The sequence below is a fragment of the Cynara cardunculus genome (assembly GCF_001531365.2).
Source record: "Cynara cardunculus var. scolymus isolate 2C chromosome LG 11, CcrdV1, whole genome shotgun sequence".
In the NCBI taxonomy this organism is placed as follows: Eukaryota; Viridiplantae; Streptophyta; class Magnoliopsida; order Asterales; family Asteraceae; genus Cynara; species Cynara cardunculus.
Window position 1 is genome coordinate 8,660,132 of NC_037538.1, and position 18,223 is coordinate 8,678,354.

General features: G+C 35.0%; 2 protein-coding genes across 6 annotated transcripts; one reads left to right on the forward strand and one right to left on the reverse strand.

The window, feature by feature from the left end:
• The first annotated feature begins 2,248 nt into the window (after window positions 1–2,248).
• Window positions 2,249–5,755, forward strand: LOC112520624 (transcription factor HY5). 2 transcript variants are annotated; one of them, XR_003070058.1, is made up of 5 exons: window positions 2,249–2,403; window positions 3,429–3,594; window positions 4,004–4,160; window positions 4,237–4,333; window positions 5,072–5,755. XR_003070058.1 is itself a non-coding variant. In XM_025129026.1 (4 exons), the coding sequence occupies exons 1-4, from the start codon at window positions 2,307–2,309 to the stop codon at window positions 4,276–4,278; spliced, it is 462 nt and encodes a 153-aa protein (XP_024984794.1). In that variant the 5' UTR covers window positions 2,249–2,306; the 3' UTR covers window positions 4,279–4,463. The 2 variants fall into 2 exon arrangements, 1 of the variants encoding a protein (XP_024984794.1); XM_025129026.1 differs by lacking the exon at window positions 5,072–5,755 and having other exon boundaries at window positions 4,237–4,463.
• A 412-nt stretch (window positions 5,756–6,167) lies between these two features.
• On the reverse strand, window positions 6,168–17,830 carry LOC112520622 (putative ATPase N2B). 4 transcript variants are annotated; one of them, XR_003070057.1, is made up of 14 exons: window positions 17,578–17,830; window positions 15,487–15,623; window positions 15,278–15,414; window positions 13,571–13,716; window positions 13,303–13,382; window positions 12,563–12,820; window positions 11,604–11,714; window positions 10,718–10,840; window positions 10,156–10,277; window positions 10,001–10,070; window positions 9,190–9,282; window positions 8,442–8,502; window positions 8,010–8,151; window positions 6,168–7,066 (listed from the first exon to the last, which is right to left on the reverse strand). XR_003070057.1 is itself a non-coding variant. In XM_025129024.1 (14 exons), exons 1-14 carry the CDS (start codon window positions 17,702–17,704, stop codon window positions 6,941–6,943), a joined length of 1,794 nt encoding a protein of 597 aa, XP_024984792.1. In that variant the 5' UTR covers window positions 17,705–17,830; the 3' UTR covers window positions 6,168–6,940. The 4 variants fall into 4 exon arrangements, 3 of the variants coding, with proteins under 3 accessions (XP_024984792.1, XP_024984791.1, XP_024984793.1); XM_025129024.1 differs by having other exon boundaries at window positions 8,442–8,569; window positions 15,278–15,408; XM_025129023.1 differs by having other exon boundaries at window positions 8,442–8,569.
• Between the last annotated feature and the right edge of the window lie 393 nt (window positions 17,831–18,223).

The following is an 18,223-nucleotide window of genomic DNA, read 5'->3' on the forward strand; positions in this document are numbered from 1 at the left end:
ACCCTCGAAAATCTGACTTAGAACACATTTAGACTGTTCCCACGACGTTGGCCATGACCCAAGTCGTGAGCCAAATCGCTCGTGCCCAAACAGACCCAAAACAGAATATCTTGCGGCTCATGGCGTGACACCACGTTCCTACTCGTGTCTCACTGCGTACCAATCATTTTCCCGGTTGTTCACCAACTGTTCTCGACGCCATTCATTAATTGACTGTTAGCTGATTGTTCTTTAAATTTAATTTCTTAATGGTTACAACAGAATTACGGGTGTTATACTAAGAATTAATAATATTAATTTATTACAAATTCATATATTTGAAATAAACTTACAGGAAAAAGTTTCAAATAAACCCAACGAACTATCCAATTTTAGATGATTAAGTCTTTGAACTATTTTTTGAATGAAAAAAAAATCATTAAATTTTCTCATTTTAAATGATTAAACCCCTAAATCTTTTTTGAATGAAAAAACCATTGAACTTTCTCATTTTGATTGATTAAGTCACTGAATATTTTTTTAATAAATAAACCATTACACTTCCAAAAAATTGGTTACCTACATTCTTTTAACTCCAAAAAAGGTACATTAATTGACTAGTAAAAGTTCAATGATTTATTTATTTCTTAAAAAAATTTAGGATCTTAATCATTCATAATGTAAAAGTTTAATGGTTAATTCAAAGACTTAATCATTTAAAATGAGCAAGTTTAATGGTTAATTTTAAGGACTTAATCATTTAAAATGAGCAAGTTTAATGGTTTTCTCGTTAAAAAAATTAGTTTAAAGACTAAACTATTTAAAATGAAAAAATTTGTTGAGTTTTTTTAAGCTTTTTCCTAAACTTACAACCTTACAATTCAATTCTGGACCAACCGTCATAGAATCTTTTCTGAAATAAGTTATAATTCATTTCAAATATACGTAAAGAATGAGGGGAATGGATGAACTCATCTTATTCCAAACATTAAGTCATACCATCAAATAAAATATATTTTTGATAATAAAAAATAAGCCAAGAAAACATACAAAAATATATATTTTTGATAATAAAAAATTAACTATTTTTTAAAATGTTAATTTTATTGTGAAATATTGTAATTGACTATTTTTTTCTTGATGTTGTTTTTGGTAATCTTATATTTTTAATCGAACTTATTAGTTATTTTTTACCAAACATATTTTTTTATCAGCTAACTTATTAAAGCATCTCTTACAGGTATGCTATATTTTTTTTCTAAAATATATTATTAAAAGTTAAAAATTTAAAAAAAAATCACATTGAACTCCAACAATTACTCTATTTAACAATTATACCAGCAATTATATTATTAAAATATTCAATACATTTAACAAAATATCATTTTTCTCTTATAAACATTAATTTTCAATACCTCTTATTGATGGAAATTATTAAAACAATAATTATTCTCTCTATTTAAAGATCTGATGACCTCTTATCTTTTATCTATTTTATCATACAAGACACCCATAACCATGGATAAAACGATTTGCTATAATCTATTATCTCTCTATTTTAACATAACTATTAAATATATTCTTAATTAACCATAAAGTTTGTGTCTGATTGGTTTGAGTTTGGACTCCAAATGTCGAAAATATCTGAAGGTCTCAGGTTCAAATCCAAAAAAGAATAAAAATCCTCTTATGGCCACGAAAATTCAAATATGATGACTTCAGACTGTTCGTAAAATAGATGATCGTCGTGAAATTAATCGGCTCGCATAGGGAATTAGATATACAGATTAATAAAAAAAAAAAAGATAACTTTAATTAACAATTAGTTTATATTAAACATAGCCAAAATTTGTGTTATTTACACACCATTTCCTTAGATTTTTTTAGACAACACTTTTTAGAGAGCTTTCCTTATCATCACATTCACTGATTCATATAGGCATATAGATTGTGGGCCCTAAATCCATCAAAACCTACCCACTTAAATGAATTACAGCCGTTAGATCATTTCATCATCTTAACGTCAGCCTTTCCTCCACGCATCCTATCCACCTGCCTTTGGATCATCCTAGACACATTGTGGCTCAGCAAGCTTCCACGCTCACACTTGTTTGACCGTTGGATCAATTATTATCCAACGACCATTATCATCTTTTCTCTCTTCACTTTCTCTCTCTAACATCAATATCCTCCCGCCCTCTTTCTCCCTTCTCTTGCCCTTTATGACGAGAAGTTGAAAAACAGCATCATCCAATCTCTCGCTCTAGAAATATATATATATATATATATATATTATATATAATTTCTCTCCCTAGAAAACTATCGAAATGCAAGAGCAAGCAGCAACGAGTTCCGTGGCGGCGAGTCTACCTTCAAGTAGTGAGAGATCTTCAAGCTCTGCTCTTCAAGTGGAAGTCAAAGAAGGTCGGTTTTTCTTTGAATTTCTTCTGTTTCCTTCAACTGATCTTCAGCGATTCTTGCGAAACTGAATTTGGATCTGGATTCTTGATGATCAAGCTCGAAAACAGTTGTTAATTCAGATGCATGTTCAATGGAGATTCGATCTTACTGAATTTTTGAGATGGAAGATCAAATAAATCATTTACATTAATTTGTTGCGTTGTGATCTATTTAATTGGAGACAAAAATTGGAAGGACTTTTGATTTGATTTGTGGCATTTGAATCTCTTGAGCGTGACAATCATTCGTAGTTTTCTGAAAATTAAATTCCTTCATGGTTTTTTAAAGGTGATATTTCATCTGGATTTATGTCATCTACTGCACCTAAAATAACTATTGTTTACAACTAAAAAACAACAGATGGCAATTGAATTCCTTTTCACGCTCTTCAATGAAATAGTAGTTTGATTACGCTTTTGTTTTCTATTTTTGTCGTTTATTTAAAAAACTGAAAGCAGGAGCAAAGAACAATGTTCGCAAATATTTATGTTTTCATAAAAACAAAATTAGTTTACAAAATTGATTTATAAAAAGAAATGTTGACTTATTTGATTAAAGAGTTTTTTAATATATCGAAAAAATGTCGTGGAAGTTTTAATTTTGTTGTCGAACATGGTTTGCAATTGCTTTTGACTGTAATTAAGTGCATGTATTTTGCTGCTAGTCCTTGTAAGATTATATGAGATTTGGTTATGAAATTAATTATTTCTGACATTGAGATGGGTAAAGAAAGATGGTTTAGGATGAAATTAACTATTGAAATAATAGTAGTTTGGGGTAATTATGATATAATCGAAGTATCCTGTGAGAATAAGAGTTGAGGCTAGAAGTGTAAGAAGGGAATTTTTAGTCCGAGAACAACAGATATATTGCGATTTAGAAGAGAATTGATTTAATGGTTCTCTTCTATTAGGATTGATCAAGGTGGAGATCCCTTCTTGCTCTTCTCCGTTATATGATATGTATTTTAATTTTTGTGGTATGATTAGGAATGGAGAGTGATGATGAGATCAGAAGAGTGCCGGATATGGGTGGTGAAGCTGCTGGAGCATCGGGCGGATCCGTTGCACATCCAGACCGTGTTCAAGGTACAACCGAAGGTACGAGGAGGAAAGGGAAAAGTCCGGCCGACAAAGAAAACAAGCGGTTGAAGAGGTAATCAATTAAACCAATTTTAGTCGCAAATGTCCAAATTTGTTTGATACAGATAATTGCGAGAACCCTACTGCATCATGTCTTATTTCATATGATCTTTTTTTATTTAAGGCTAAGATTTATGGTATTGGTTAACAGATATTTGTTTGACAAGGTGAAACTTTTTGTCGTGTTTGTCAGACAAAAATTACACATAAAAGAATTTTGCATCGTGAACCTGTACATATGAAACAAATATACGTTAATTAATATACTAAATGTTATTCTTATATGGAAAAAATCATTTGAAACAAGGTAAAAGTTCTCACGGTAGTGATCGAATTCCCATTTGATTACACCATCTGGTAAAATATACGGGGTTCCCATTTGATTACTTGATATGGTAAATCTGAGAAATGAATGAAAATAGGTTGTTGAGGAATCGAGTTTCGGCTCAACAAGCAAGGGAGAGAAAGAAGGCATACTTGTTGGAGTTGGAGGTGCGAGTGAAAGAGTTGGAGAAGAAAAATTCTGAGGTTGAAGAGCGTTTGTCGACGCTGCAAAACGAGAACCAGATGCTTAGACATGTATGTCTCCCGCTCTCTTTTCCTTCCATTTTCTCATCTCAAATGTATTTGATTTGATTGAATCTTCGCTATGCAGATCTTGAAGAACACAACGGCTGGTATGCAAGAGAGGAAATAGAAGTAGATTTAGAACCGATCATTGATCGTAGCTAGAAAATTAAAGCCAAGACTCGGTAAGATTACAACCGATCATTATCGTTTTCTTTTCTTTTCTTTTCTTGTGTAGTATTAACGAACATAAATGGGGTTGATTGTAATTGTATCTTTAAATTTAATTAGCAGCTCTCCATAATGTTTCGGTCTTAGTCAGGTAGGAACTTGTTGAGATCCATGACCACGATGGTGGTTTTTTCTTAACTTTTTTGGAAAAACGGGACCCACAATCACAGCAAATGCGCTTTTTAACGTGTCTAACTGGCCAAAAGGCTTTACAGTAACTCTCCAAAAAGCCTGATTTGAGGTGCTGCGAAGGGGCCGTTTACCTAATGTGTACCGGCTGCTCAACGATATTACTTACCTTGTCAATTAAGCATGACAAAGACCGAAAATCAGGAATAGCAAGGAATGAGAGTCTTACCTGGTAAATTAGGGAAAAGACTTTGCCCAGTAAGCATTTACCAGGTTTAAAACATTTAACAAGAATTCATTTTGATAACCAAGAATGTTACACGATAAGGTAAGTGAGGGTGATATCTTTTGCTATTAAGCACTTGTCAGGTAAACGTTTGGTAAATGGCCCCTAGCGTATCGTTGCTAGTAGACATATATTAGGCCCCGGTGGGTGAATTGATACATCAAGTATAACTAGAAGAGGCTAGGCTACGTCTAGCGTTGGTTCTATTTTATGAAAATCCGATGGAACTTTTGTATATATAATTAATTTTGTGTACTTTTTTGTTTAAAATTTTCAGGGTTACAGTAATCTTCAGAGGACCAATATGATGCCCCTTAACTATATAATATTTATATACGGTAGATTTAAGGGGGTGTTTGGAATTGCTTATTTAAAGTGATTATTGATTTATTCCGTATGGTACCGGTAATAAGTCGTTTTGAATGTTTGGATGAGAAAAAATAATGCTTATACCGGTGTTGAACCGGTAGTAAAGAGTTTTTGATAAGTTACACTCTTCTAACTTATCAAAAACAACTTATCAGCTTCGAAATCAAATTACCTTTTTAACCTTAACCGGAGAAGTCGAAGTGAAGCAACGAAGTTTCTTAGCAGCAAGAGGAGATGCAGAATTCGGCGACGTTGGAAGGTCTTCAAAGAACGATCTCTTCCCACACACAATCGCAGACATTGTTTGTTGAAAATCAATCGAATCGTTCCAGTAATCGCAGACCTGGATTCAAACCAAGGAATCGAATCGATCCAAGGTCTTCAAACAAACACAATTCAACTGGTCCTGTAAACCAAGGAATCAAATCAATCCAATAATCGGCTTTTCAGAAACGTCCGTTCATATGTAATTTGAAGCGATTTAGGGTCAGGGTTTTGGGTGTTGGTGAGGGAGAAGATGAGATGATGGCAATAATTTGGAGTTTATAAGTCAACAATATAGAATGCTTTTTTAGATCATTTTACATGTATAAGTAAAATTTGCCAAACATTAAAAAACTACTTACCAGCTTATTGCGTTTTGATATTGTTATACGCTAATTCAAACACTTTTTATAGAACTCCGGTTTAACACTACAAAAGTTAATAAACACTTTTACAAAAACGCATAAGTTGTTTTAAATAATCATTCTCAAACACCTCCAAATGTAAGATTCTCATCTTCAAAAATCTTGTGATCCAAATTCTTGAATTTGTCGCAATGAGCAATAGGTGAGATTGATTGCATACCCATATATTTTCTTAATTACGTTTTATAACAAATGTATCTCAAATCAAGATATACGAGATACCATATTGAACCAATTATCTTGTAGAACATCATAACATGTGCCTCCCACAGGCTACATAATGTACATTTATTTATTCTGAAGTCGACCGTAAGAAGTTTGGAAAATAAGTTATATGGTAAAAAGAATTTAACCGAACAAACGATATATAAATAATCATCGATTGAATGCAAGAGCTAGCTTGAAGCAATTGAATTGAATCGATGTGAAACCAAACCAAGATCAAGCAACACGTATTCTTTTTCCACTTCCGTTCAAGTTATGTTTCAAGTGCGAACTCGGGGGGTGATAGAACAGTACTCAACTTTAAAAATGAATTCTGTAAGGTGGAAGTCTTCACAGAAACAATATCTCTACCCTTTTAGGTGGGTAGAAGCAGAAGCAATACGTGTGGAAAAACATATAGAATTCATTCAATCATTTGGTTTGGTTATACAACAATTATGAAGTAACGGGACCTTCTGCATTGTAGTAAAATTCATGCAAAATGTTCGATGAGATGTAAGCATTTTATTGACACAAGTTTATTGTACATAAACCTCAATCGTCATAGAGAAATTCGGTCCACTGATTTATCTAACCCAGCCCACCCAGTGACCCAGTCCGGTCCATAGGTGCATCTGACCCAGGGCGAGCCAGCAGGTTTAGCTTAACCAACTTAAACTACACAACCCTTTGAGATGGTATAACTGCAAATGATATGAAAACTGCCCAAATCTACACTAGGGGTGGATCAGCTGATCGAAACATTATCACCCCTGAATGGTTACACTTTACACCGCGAATACAACATTATTATTCAGCAATTTTTTCTATGTGGACGTATATTTATATCAAACACAAAACAAAAAATACCTTCAAGATTGTTGCTACGCTGGCAAAATGTTTGTGATGTTATGGCCCTCAAGACCATTACGGTCTGCCTGAAAGAGCGGATGGTAAAGCCGTACTCCTTCCTGGTATAACGGTGTTTGCATTTCTATGAGACGCGAGACCTACACGCACAACCATCATCAATCTTAGCATGCAATGGATCGAACTATATATGCCGTAACTGGAAATCACACGTGATCAATATTGCTATCAGAATGTTATGTTTTCATCTTCCTCTGCACTGTGAACTGAATGCATATTTGGATTTGTTTTACAAACCTAAAACAACAACATTTTGAGTTTGAAAAAAACTAAAAGAAACCGGTTTGGTTCTTGTTTTGACCGGATTGAACCAAACGGAACCAAAAACCAATTTCTTTTGAAGTCTAGAACCGAACACTGCCAGTTCCAGTTTGGTCTGTTACTGGTTCAGTTCTTAGGTTTTGTTGGTCCGATCCTAGTTTTGCACACCCCTAGTAAAATCCACACAACAAATAACACAGGCATTATTCATTTATGCGGGCATTGATGAGATGTAATGTCTCTAGACACATCACATGTGCATAAATATGGGTATGCGCATATGCGTACATGTAGATGTCCACATGCGTATGTGCATCTATGTGAGTATATGAGATATGCATGTGTAATTTATCTATGCATGTGTAATTTATCTATGCATATGTGTATAAGGTAGAAGTATTGGAACTATGCCTACTGATAAATAGTTTCTTAGAAAGATGTGCCCCCCAAAAAGTGTGAATGAATACAGGCTCCAAACAATAAACCATTTATCGGTATTTTGGTATATGATTCTTTATTAGAAAAAAAATGTTCAACAGCTACCGGACACTGGCACAGATCATTTAGATATCCGCAAGATACGGGTATGAATTTGGACGTCCAATGTTTCAACTTTCAATTGGATGTGGGTATGGAATACGTGTATCACCATTTAGTATCTGTTTACACCAGGTGAATCTACAAGGGGCTCGTGTGTGGGATGATGTTTCCTTAAGCACCATACTATGTAGAGAGAGAGAGAGAGAGAGAGAGAAAACATACAGCTCGACGAAAAGCAAACATTTCCTCTTTTCCTGAAAGCATGGAAGTGATACCAGCTGGCGCACCTCCTGAACCAATATTTCCCTCTGCTAAAACATCTCGGCGAAGCTTTGAACCTTCCGCCTCTGTTTCAAACTGGAAACTGAAGGAATAGATGCAGAAAAGATCACATCAACCCAGCTTACAATTATCTTACAAGAAAACACACTAAACTAGATCCAAATTTCAATTAAGCCAGCAAGCAGAACACATACTAATATTGCATATAACATGAATAAGTTGAAGATGACAATAATTGTTGTCTTTGGTAGCTAAAACCTAAGTTTACTAGAAGATACTTGGATGAGGTGACCAGCAATTGTTTCATGGTTTTGGTGGTTTGATCCTTTAAAAGAGACCAGAAAGAGAGAAAAGCTACAAGAAAAGACTTGCCTCTCTAAATCGAAAAGAGTTCCCTCTTGGGTTCCCTGAAATAGTTCATCAATGGAAGAAGCTGCAGAACAGTATAAGCAACAATGATGGTTGTATAATTCATCAATGAGGATGATAAATCTCCGAGCCTAAAAATAAGAAACATAGCCATGTTATCAGGACAGGGATATAAGCTATGTACTTTGGGATGTGAGAAGCGTCTGTCAAGGGAATATAGTCACCCATTCATTTTATCTGTTCTATCAACACTTTCATATTATTAAAGCTGCATTCACCCATCTAATTGAGTTCGTAAATTTGATATGAAGTAGCTTTATGGCTTTCCTTCTTCAACGAAACCCGGCGCAAGACTAACTTTTCGTTAATGTTGTTTGCAACTTACAGTAAATGTTCATTAGTTAATAAACCAATTAGATAGAGAAAGCAGCTCAAGTTGGTTAAAGTTTGACAAAAGTTGGTACCTAATAGATCCCAAAAACTGCAGCATTTTCTTCTTTGAGCTTGTCCAAAAAAATGCAACATTTCCTTTCTTCGTAAGGTTTCAATCCTAATTTACTTTCTTACCCATCAGTATTCACTACAAATTAGACACTTGTTCAATATTCAAAACATTTTTTGCAAACAAACATTGCATTTTTTCTGGCAGGTCCTATGCAATTCAAAAAAGATCACATCACTAATTTTGTGTTGTAGTTCGTTCAATTTATGGGTTATATTAGCAAGATAGAAGAATGAATAAGCAAAGTACCTTGTCACGAATCTGCATACTCATCATGGGGATGTCTGAGATGAAGACTGTATGATAATTCCTGGCCACGGCTATGTAATCTGCGGCCCCGACCTGAAGATGATGCTTATTACTAACTCAAAAAGAAAAGGGTTGAAAATAAGTTGATTATTTCAATGAATTAGTAAAGTTTGGTGCAGGGTGGCCTCATACCAACTGCAATGTACATTTGAGATCAACCACGCAATAGATAATGATAAAAACCCAAACTTCTTCCATTGGAAGCATAAAACCCATATACAGAAGCAATTTTTTTCTATGGTCTCTGGCACCTTTGGGACAGCTAGTTCATCACCAAGTGCCTTCTTCACATGAACTAGACGAACATTAGGCCTGCAAGCCCGTAACCGTGGCCCCTAACAAGTTTACAATACCTGCAGGTTTGGAAATGAGAATTGCCCACTAGGCCAACCCTATCCCCTTTTGAAGTATATAGTATTTACATACGGAAAATTAAACTCACACACACTCCTCACCTTTGGTGAGGTTTGAACTTTGGACCTCTAGGAAGGTTGGGTTACCAAATACCGCTAGGCCAAACCAAGGGCCCTTTGCTTAGGCCAACCCCTTGGGGTTATGTAAAATCTGTATGCCCCTATTAGTGAAATTAGACTAAAATGACCATTCAACAAGTATCAGTTCATTCAAATTCAAAACTTGAGTCAACCCAAAAATATGAGGATTAACCGATACATTCCTTCAGCACTAAGTAAAAACAAAACAGAATATAAACAAGTTATATGTAAAACTAAAATATATCCAGAAACTGTACCGGACGACCACATAAATATTCAAATGTAAGCCTTGCCACCCCATTACAGCTTTCAGGAACTTCCAGTGTTCTGCCAAATGTATAGATCACTCATTACTGAGCTGTATAAAGTGAAGGACTATTAGCATTCTAAAACTTGTTGACTTAACAGGTACCTGCCAAACATTACTGAGATGGTTTCGGACTTGACCAATCCCCCAAAGTTTCCTATGATGTCATCCCACATGTTCTCAAAGTTCCTTATTGCAATGTCATTCAAAGGGTAGAAGTAGGTCACCTACACATAGATATGAGTATAACCATTTCATATAAGAATGTGCTTGCTTCTGTGATGAGTTATTCAGCCATATAATGAAACCCCAAAAGTAGAAAAGTTGCTCCAAATGCAAAAAAAAATTAATACAGTGCTAACAAAATGACAAATGCAAAATGAAAGTAATTGTGTGGATCAAAGATAAACATCATAGTTTGTCACCGAATAACTGTTAAGTGAGCTTTGTGTGTGTCTTTTTTCGAGTTTTAGCATGCATTTTCGTCCCTTTTTATAGTTCTAGCATTGTATATGCACCATTTGCATCTTGTGCCCACTCGTGGTTTTGATTGATTTTTAGTTCACAGGTGCTCGGGATGCAAAATTTAATCAAAAAAGAAGCATGACAAGGAAGTTACATTGATTGTTTAGTTTAAATATCAAGGAAACAGCTAGCTGGTTCTCACCCTGTTTATAGATTGTTGTGATATTAGACGACGGTAATCTGTTTCACTTCCAATCAAAACAGTTCCACAGTGGTCTTCTAATTTAGCAAGAAGCTTCAGGAAGATCTCCCATTGCATACCATCCTGAATCAACATGAGGAAATAAAGAATGAATGATTTCATGGTTTTATGACATGTATAGGCTATAATTAATACAAGCATAGACCAAAGTATTTTTAAGACATCACACATCGATAGCCACATTAATCGAAAACTTGGAAAATTCACCAAAAAAGAAGAAAATGTTGTCAAATGAATGTCCACCAACAGCTAGGAAGCACGGATGCATTTATCCCTTGCCGCACCCCATATCAAGTGTTTTTGGGGTGCGGTGTGTGGCATGGTTCAGACCTAATGCAGTGTCGACTGTATAAGTAAATTATTGACCACAATTTTGCTGGTATACGGAACAGAGACATTTAAGAGGTAGTTTTCGTCTTTCTTTTTACCAAAAAGAGAAGAAAATTAACAATTTACAAATTCGAAAGACAGGCTAGAAAACAAACTTAAGTTGATAATTGCAAAAGAGAAAAAACAAAACCACACAAGTTACTCTGTTAAATGTACGGATGAATATCGACGTACCAAATAAAAGCAACATGATAAGACTTAGGTTACTGTTTTAGTGTGAATTTGTCTTAGATATTTAATATTTTAATATATGAATCATAAAAAACTTATTTCATTAATTAAGTTGGTGTTAGGCTTATATCCTATACAGAAATATACACTTATAATCTCCCAATCCAACTATCTACCTATTACCCATACCTGTATTCGTTGCAACATAGATCTATGGTTATAAGCGTACAAATAAGAAATCATGGTCATGCTGCTTAAAGCTCACCTGATTCAAGTCACTTGGTGCTCTGTTACTGGTGGCAACAAGAACAGTTCCAGTACTTAGCAATCTGCTTATAATTCCAGATAAGGCCACAATAGCAAACACATCAACAGTCTGTAATGAAAACCAGGATATGGATGTCATTCATTTAGTTGCAAATGGCAATTTTCAACTCGGCAAACACTGACATCCAAGTTTGACAAAAAAATAGATCTCGATACTACATGCCCAAGCAGATTAGATAGAATCAATTCCATACAAACAACGTAGAACTATAATATTTACCACATGGAGGATTCAGAATTTCCTGTTAGCTTCGTTGGGTTACACTTTCTTTATTTTGTTCAATTTCTCAGTCCCAGGAGACAATCTTGTACATTATTTATTCAATGTTTTCCCTCACTAACATAACATTCAAACCCTAATCAATTTCAAGTGGCACATATATAGTTTTGACCCTTTCTATAGGATTACTAGAACTTTATAGCTATTAAGAGAGACATGGATTATCCTATCAAAACACGTCAGATCATCCAATCCCGACATTCCACAGTTCCCACTTCTTGATACAGAAGCCAAATACCCCTCAAACCAAAACGTCAAAATGTGCAACCTAGGTAGACATTAGAAAAGCTTAACTTTGGCAAATGGCTAAATCTGCCAAAACACATTGATATGATTATTATTGTGGATACATAATGATGTGAAACAGGTCAAAACCCAAAATAAATATACTTCCAGGAACCAGAAGATAAGAAATTATTGACAATTTTCAACTGTCTTGCATCAACAAACAATGCCAACATAAAAGTCCATGTACTTGTTATTTATTGTATAAGTTCAAGAACCAGCCGTAGTATAAATTATAATGCTTCAAAAAAAATGAAAAAATAGAGAGCGGTCAAGCTTTTATTTATTCAATTCTTTTTCTTCGTTAAACAGTTAAGGGCTAATTGCTTCACCTGGATTTCATCAAAACATAGAATGCTAGCTCCTCTTCGGTCACTGCGCTGATCGACAAGAAACTTATCTGCTACAGCTGGAAGAATATTTTTCAGTTGCATCTCCTCCTTGTAACTTTCTTCGGCCGCTACCCATTCCTTAACTTTAGTATCAAAAGGAAGGTTCATTATCCAATTAGCAAGGCTCGACTGCATGGACTTCTCATGTACTTGATTCTTCCAAACCTTATGCATATGCTCATTTATCTCTAGCATAGCCTGCTAATATACATATATATAAGAAAAACGTGGTTCATACACTAACAGTGAAGTCCAGAAATATTATATGGTATTACAAGAGGAGATATATCCACATAACTATATAAAGCATGGGATTCTGTATTTCATATATCAGTTTTAACTAGTTACACAAGGTCTTTAATTTTTTCATGTCTTGTTCAGATTCACATATTGGATTGGTCTCAGTTGGATGATGGTTCTCAGTTGTGGTATATTTTATTCAGTCTGATGGTTCTCAATTGAGGTGTAATTTGGCTGCTTCATACTGCCTTGGTATGAATTAGCCTTTTAGTTTACTAAAACCAACAGACTTACTGTCTCGATAGACACAACTTCTTAAAGTGGCTGAAGGAGAGACCATCAAGGGTGACATTTCTTCCACCATATGAAGGAATTCTTATTTTTCAAATATAAATGGACAGGCATATTATTCAGTACACAAACTACAATTGAACACTCGCCTCATGAAAGTGAAATCTTCTTCTGTGCGTAACAACTCCTTTGGTGGCACTATAAAACATATCCATAAGCATCGTCTTTCCTACATCAAGTACATAAAGAAAAATATAAGATAAGCAATAGCTCACTTGTAAGCAGGATTAACTTTATGCAAGAAATTACAAATGACGTTGCAACATTCATAAATAACCCAAATCCCCAACAGGCTAAATGAACAACAAGTTGGCTAAAGTTGTCACCAACAATTATGACAAGGGGTTAGCAACAAACCACTTCCAACATTCCCGTAGATATATAATCCTTTAGGAGCTGGGGGTACACTGGGACGTCTTCCGACTACTGAATCCAACTTCCTTTCTCGATTCAGATATGAGACCCATTTCCCAACTCCAGATTCTACATTCACAGGTTTTTTCCTGCATGAAACGAAACTTCACTAATCAAGGAAAAAAAGAAAGCAACATTGTGCTAATGTCAAGTTGCATTATATTTAGGTTCATAAAGGTAACTCTCACCCTTTCTTAATATTAGAAGTTGAAAATAAACAAAGGAGTGGAATAATTTTGGTTTGATTGCAAAGAATGGCACCAACCTTGTTCTGATTTTTGATTTGGTCACCGAAGTTTGAAGCTCACCAAGGAAATGCTTAAACTTTGCAAAAGTTCATTAATAGAAATATGGACCAAGTTAGTTGTCATTTTTAAATTTAATTAAGACCAAAAATGGCAACCAACTTGATCCATATTACCTTACCCAAAACTTTTGCAAAGTTCAAGTCGTTGCTCAGTGATTTTCAGGTGAACAAATTATAGATTAGAGATTAGTTGGCTGTCATTCTTTGCATTTAACTCAATAATTATCTAGATTGGCAATAGTTTATTGAAAATACTCAGAGATAGATATTTGTTCAATCCATTGGATACATATTTAGATATAGAAGTGATAAAACAAATTCATGATCTTTTGAACCTCATACTATATTTAAATGCTATTTAAACATAAAACCCTCTGCATCACGAGGCCACATGGAAAATTCATGGTCGCCACTCACCAACTAGTTCAGCATAAAAGGTTTCTTCTTGTTGTTGCTTGCCATCAGGAGTTAGGACTGTTAAATGTAGCAATTGCTCACACAATTTTTTATGGACCTTTACATACTAAATCTCTTTTCTATGTTGTTAATTAGAAACAAAAAAACTTATATTTTCAGTTTACATATCATATTATTTCGTATTGTTACTCTACCATCACTATCAACTCTATAGCGATATGTCAAATTCTCAGTAACTATTTCCTGGTACAGCAAAACAAAACAAAACAAAACAAAACTTGCTTCATAAAGTCTGAACTTACATATTCAAAAGTGTATTTTTTTTTTACATAACCAAGGGGACTACGCTTACTGTTGTGCTATTGTCAGCTCAATGCAAAAAACAAATATAATATAGAAGAAAAAAACCCGGGACCACAAAAATCAATTTCTGGCATTTTCAACAGAGTAAAGAATTATCCATAAAAACTTGCTAAAGAAATTTTATTTATTTAATGAGTATTTGTAACGTTACAAACTAAGCAACTAGAAGAATTTATTTCTACCTCTACTTTCAGGTGGATTTTGTTATTTCTGGTAAACAAGTCTTCGCTATCATAATGATGATCTCACTGTAAGTTATATGATCATTCTTCTGGCATGCTTAACCGATCAATATATCCACTATTGAGACAAACAATGGAAGTGCTTTTACGGATTACTTAAAATTTCACAAATACTTTATTTTTTATATGACAATGATCATCTTAGCCAGATGAAATACCTAGTACACGAAGATAGCAATGATACAACTGACAGCTCGTAAGACCAAGATCAATGACAAGCTCAAAGGAAATAGAATGCATAGGTATTGGTAAATTAAGAGGGAATTTGGTAACGGAAATCACAAGGTTGAATATTCCATACTGTTTCATAATAAGCCTTACCGATCAAGCCATCTGCCCAAGAATCTATTGTGTGTTTTTTCTATTGATTCACTCCTGTACTGCTTGCTCTCAGCTTCTTTCAATAAGAGCCTGCGCCTCTCGTTCTCACGATTCTCTTCCCACTTGGCTAGCTTCTCCTAGATATAGTAATAAATGAATCATATCCTTAATAATAAAAAGAAACATATCATCTTGGGTTTCAAACATACATGATATTCTTCCATTTCTTTCTCATACTGCTTCAACCTTGTTAGTAAATTATCCAGTTCCAAAGCAACTTTCTCCTGATAAGGATCAAATTGCAGTTGTCCTTCCTTGACAAGTTTTTTATACTGTGTAACTGGTCCTGAATCAAAATGAATTTGCATAAAAATTAGAAAACATGAGACAGGAATGAATTTGCATAGATATACACTGTTTATTATTAGATTTATTGAAGTAGAACACTCATGTTTTATTTCCGATAAAAGTCACTTTTTGATAGGATGCTAAAGTGCATTGGGACCCTTTGTACTGTTTCTCCATTTTTTCCTACCGAGCAACTTGAAGAAAGATGGGCAAACAAACAAATGTCCTCAACCAGTTTTACAGGATATCCCAGTCTGTGCACCTGCTTTGTAATGCATGAAGAACTGGCAGATCTAAAGTTCTGACTATTCAGATTATTAAGTTGTAGTAGTAAGCATGTCCTTTATCATAGGCAGATGCATCTAGTCATTGCAACTGACTAATAAACCTCTGATGTGAGTGGTAATTCTCTGGGACTTGGTGCCTCATGAAGCATCAAGCCACAGGTTCAAATCCACTAGGTGTATTAACTATTTGGCCAGAAGACCTAAAGTTTGCCAGAGCCATGTGTAGAGGTGTTTCACATGGATTCTATGGTAAGCAATCTAACCGTTATTGCTTATTCAGCAGTAGCTTTGACATAAATGACAAAACAGCAAGAGTGGAAGGAAATCTTACACCTTGTCAAAAAGATTACCATTCTCGCTAAGCTAGATAGCCTGTCTATTATAAGTAACTGAATGATGGTACATGAAATTAGTTAGCTGACGTTTAATGCCATACAAGTAGCACATAGATTCTGTTCCACGAATTTCTATGCCTACATAACCACATTCAGTAGATAAAAGCTGAAAAACTATCTGAATTCAAACACATAATACATAAATCATAATCAATGTGCACAAACCAATCAACAACCATCACTAACAAACAAAAATACACCAGAATGTAGATTTAAACTTTTAAACTATTTTTAACAGCAAGCAAGTTATTCAACCACATTGTCGATAAGTTGAAATTGCCAATTCTCCATTTTAATGAACTCCTTTAAAATAAATTGCTCCCTCCATTTAGAAAACGCTAACATTGATGTTGTGATTATCATCATTCTAACCATAACAAGATTATATTCCACTACATTTTGAGAAATATACAAATTTCATAAATCAACATTGGCCCTTTTATACAACATTGCGTGCTCCTGCATAATCACAATCCACCAAAATACTTGTATGCTTCTTTGGGTCAAGGAAGGAACCGGCTACTTTCTCGTTTCTTCTCTTTTTCTATTCCAATAGTCTTATGTGGGTCGTGGTATCTAACACCTCTGGACTAGAAAGTTCATGATGTCTAAGCAAATCTCCCCTTCCATGACCCTACGTGGGTCGTGGTATCTAGCAAACGCCATAAATCACAATTGGTATCTTTGTACTTCACACTCTTACCCTTAAAATTACACTTCAAACCATCCTACATAATCCCAAGCCATTACACTATGTTTATGATTATATATGATACATCCCAAAATTAAAATAAATCCTTATCAATTCTTTATCTTAAAGATGGTGCTTTGATCCAAATGCCATGAACCTCTTATAGAGAGACGAACAGTCGAACACCTACTGGAATTATATCAAAATTCTCTGTCTCTTCAACGTAACAACTTCCTATTGAATAAACTATCCCCTAGTTATAAAACAATTAATAGAATTATAAATTCGTAATCAACTATCCTTCTAGTGGTAACCTATATGAATTCAACAACATTCTTTTTCAAAACACAAGCTTCATAGCTATGATTAGCCCCTTGATATTACACTATACCGCTAACAATCACACTTCGCACCCTCCTATATCATCACGAGGGACTAGGTTATGTATAAGCTTCTACTTCCCCAGATTAAAACAAACCATATCAGTTTTCATCGCTGAGATAACAATTTTGATCACTCCGTTCCACTAACCAATTAAATTAAACAACCTATAAAACGAAGAGGAAGAATCGGAGATACCGGGATGCTTGTTAGCTGAAAATTGACGATGATCACAGTACCGGCGAAGGGCATTGATTCGAAAACAAGAGGTCCGGCTTCGAGTGGCAAACCCTAGAGAAACAAAGGAAGAAATGAGGCGACTCATAGTCGTCGTTGTCGTTATTGAGAGAAATAGGGTTTTGTTCTTGGATCATTGGGATGGGAAGGGCGATCGCCATTGATGATTTATACAGGCAGAGAGAAGGATGCAAAGTACCGCCAACTCTGAGAGAATTGACGTGGCCAACGGTCGGACCATCCAGTTTGTCCATTGTGTTACGTCACCCCATATGCTGAGTAGGGATGGGAAAGCTCGATTGAAGAATTACATCAGGTTTGGTAAACCGGGTCGGATCCCGGTTTTTGGATTTCTTTTTGGAATCAGGTTTGGTTCGGGGAGTTCAACTCTTACCACTTGTCCGTAGGGGTGAGCATAGGTGGGTACCCGCCCTTTTTGATAGGAACTGGAACCGGAACCGGCGGTTTTTGAGATATTGGAACCGGAATCGGTTAGAGCGGTTCTTAAATTTTTGGAACCGGAACCGGAACCGTAGGGAACCGGTTCCGGTTCCGGGTACCCGCTTCCTAAAATATTAAAATTTTATTACTTAGAAATAAAAGATAA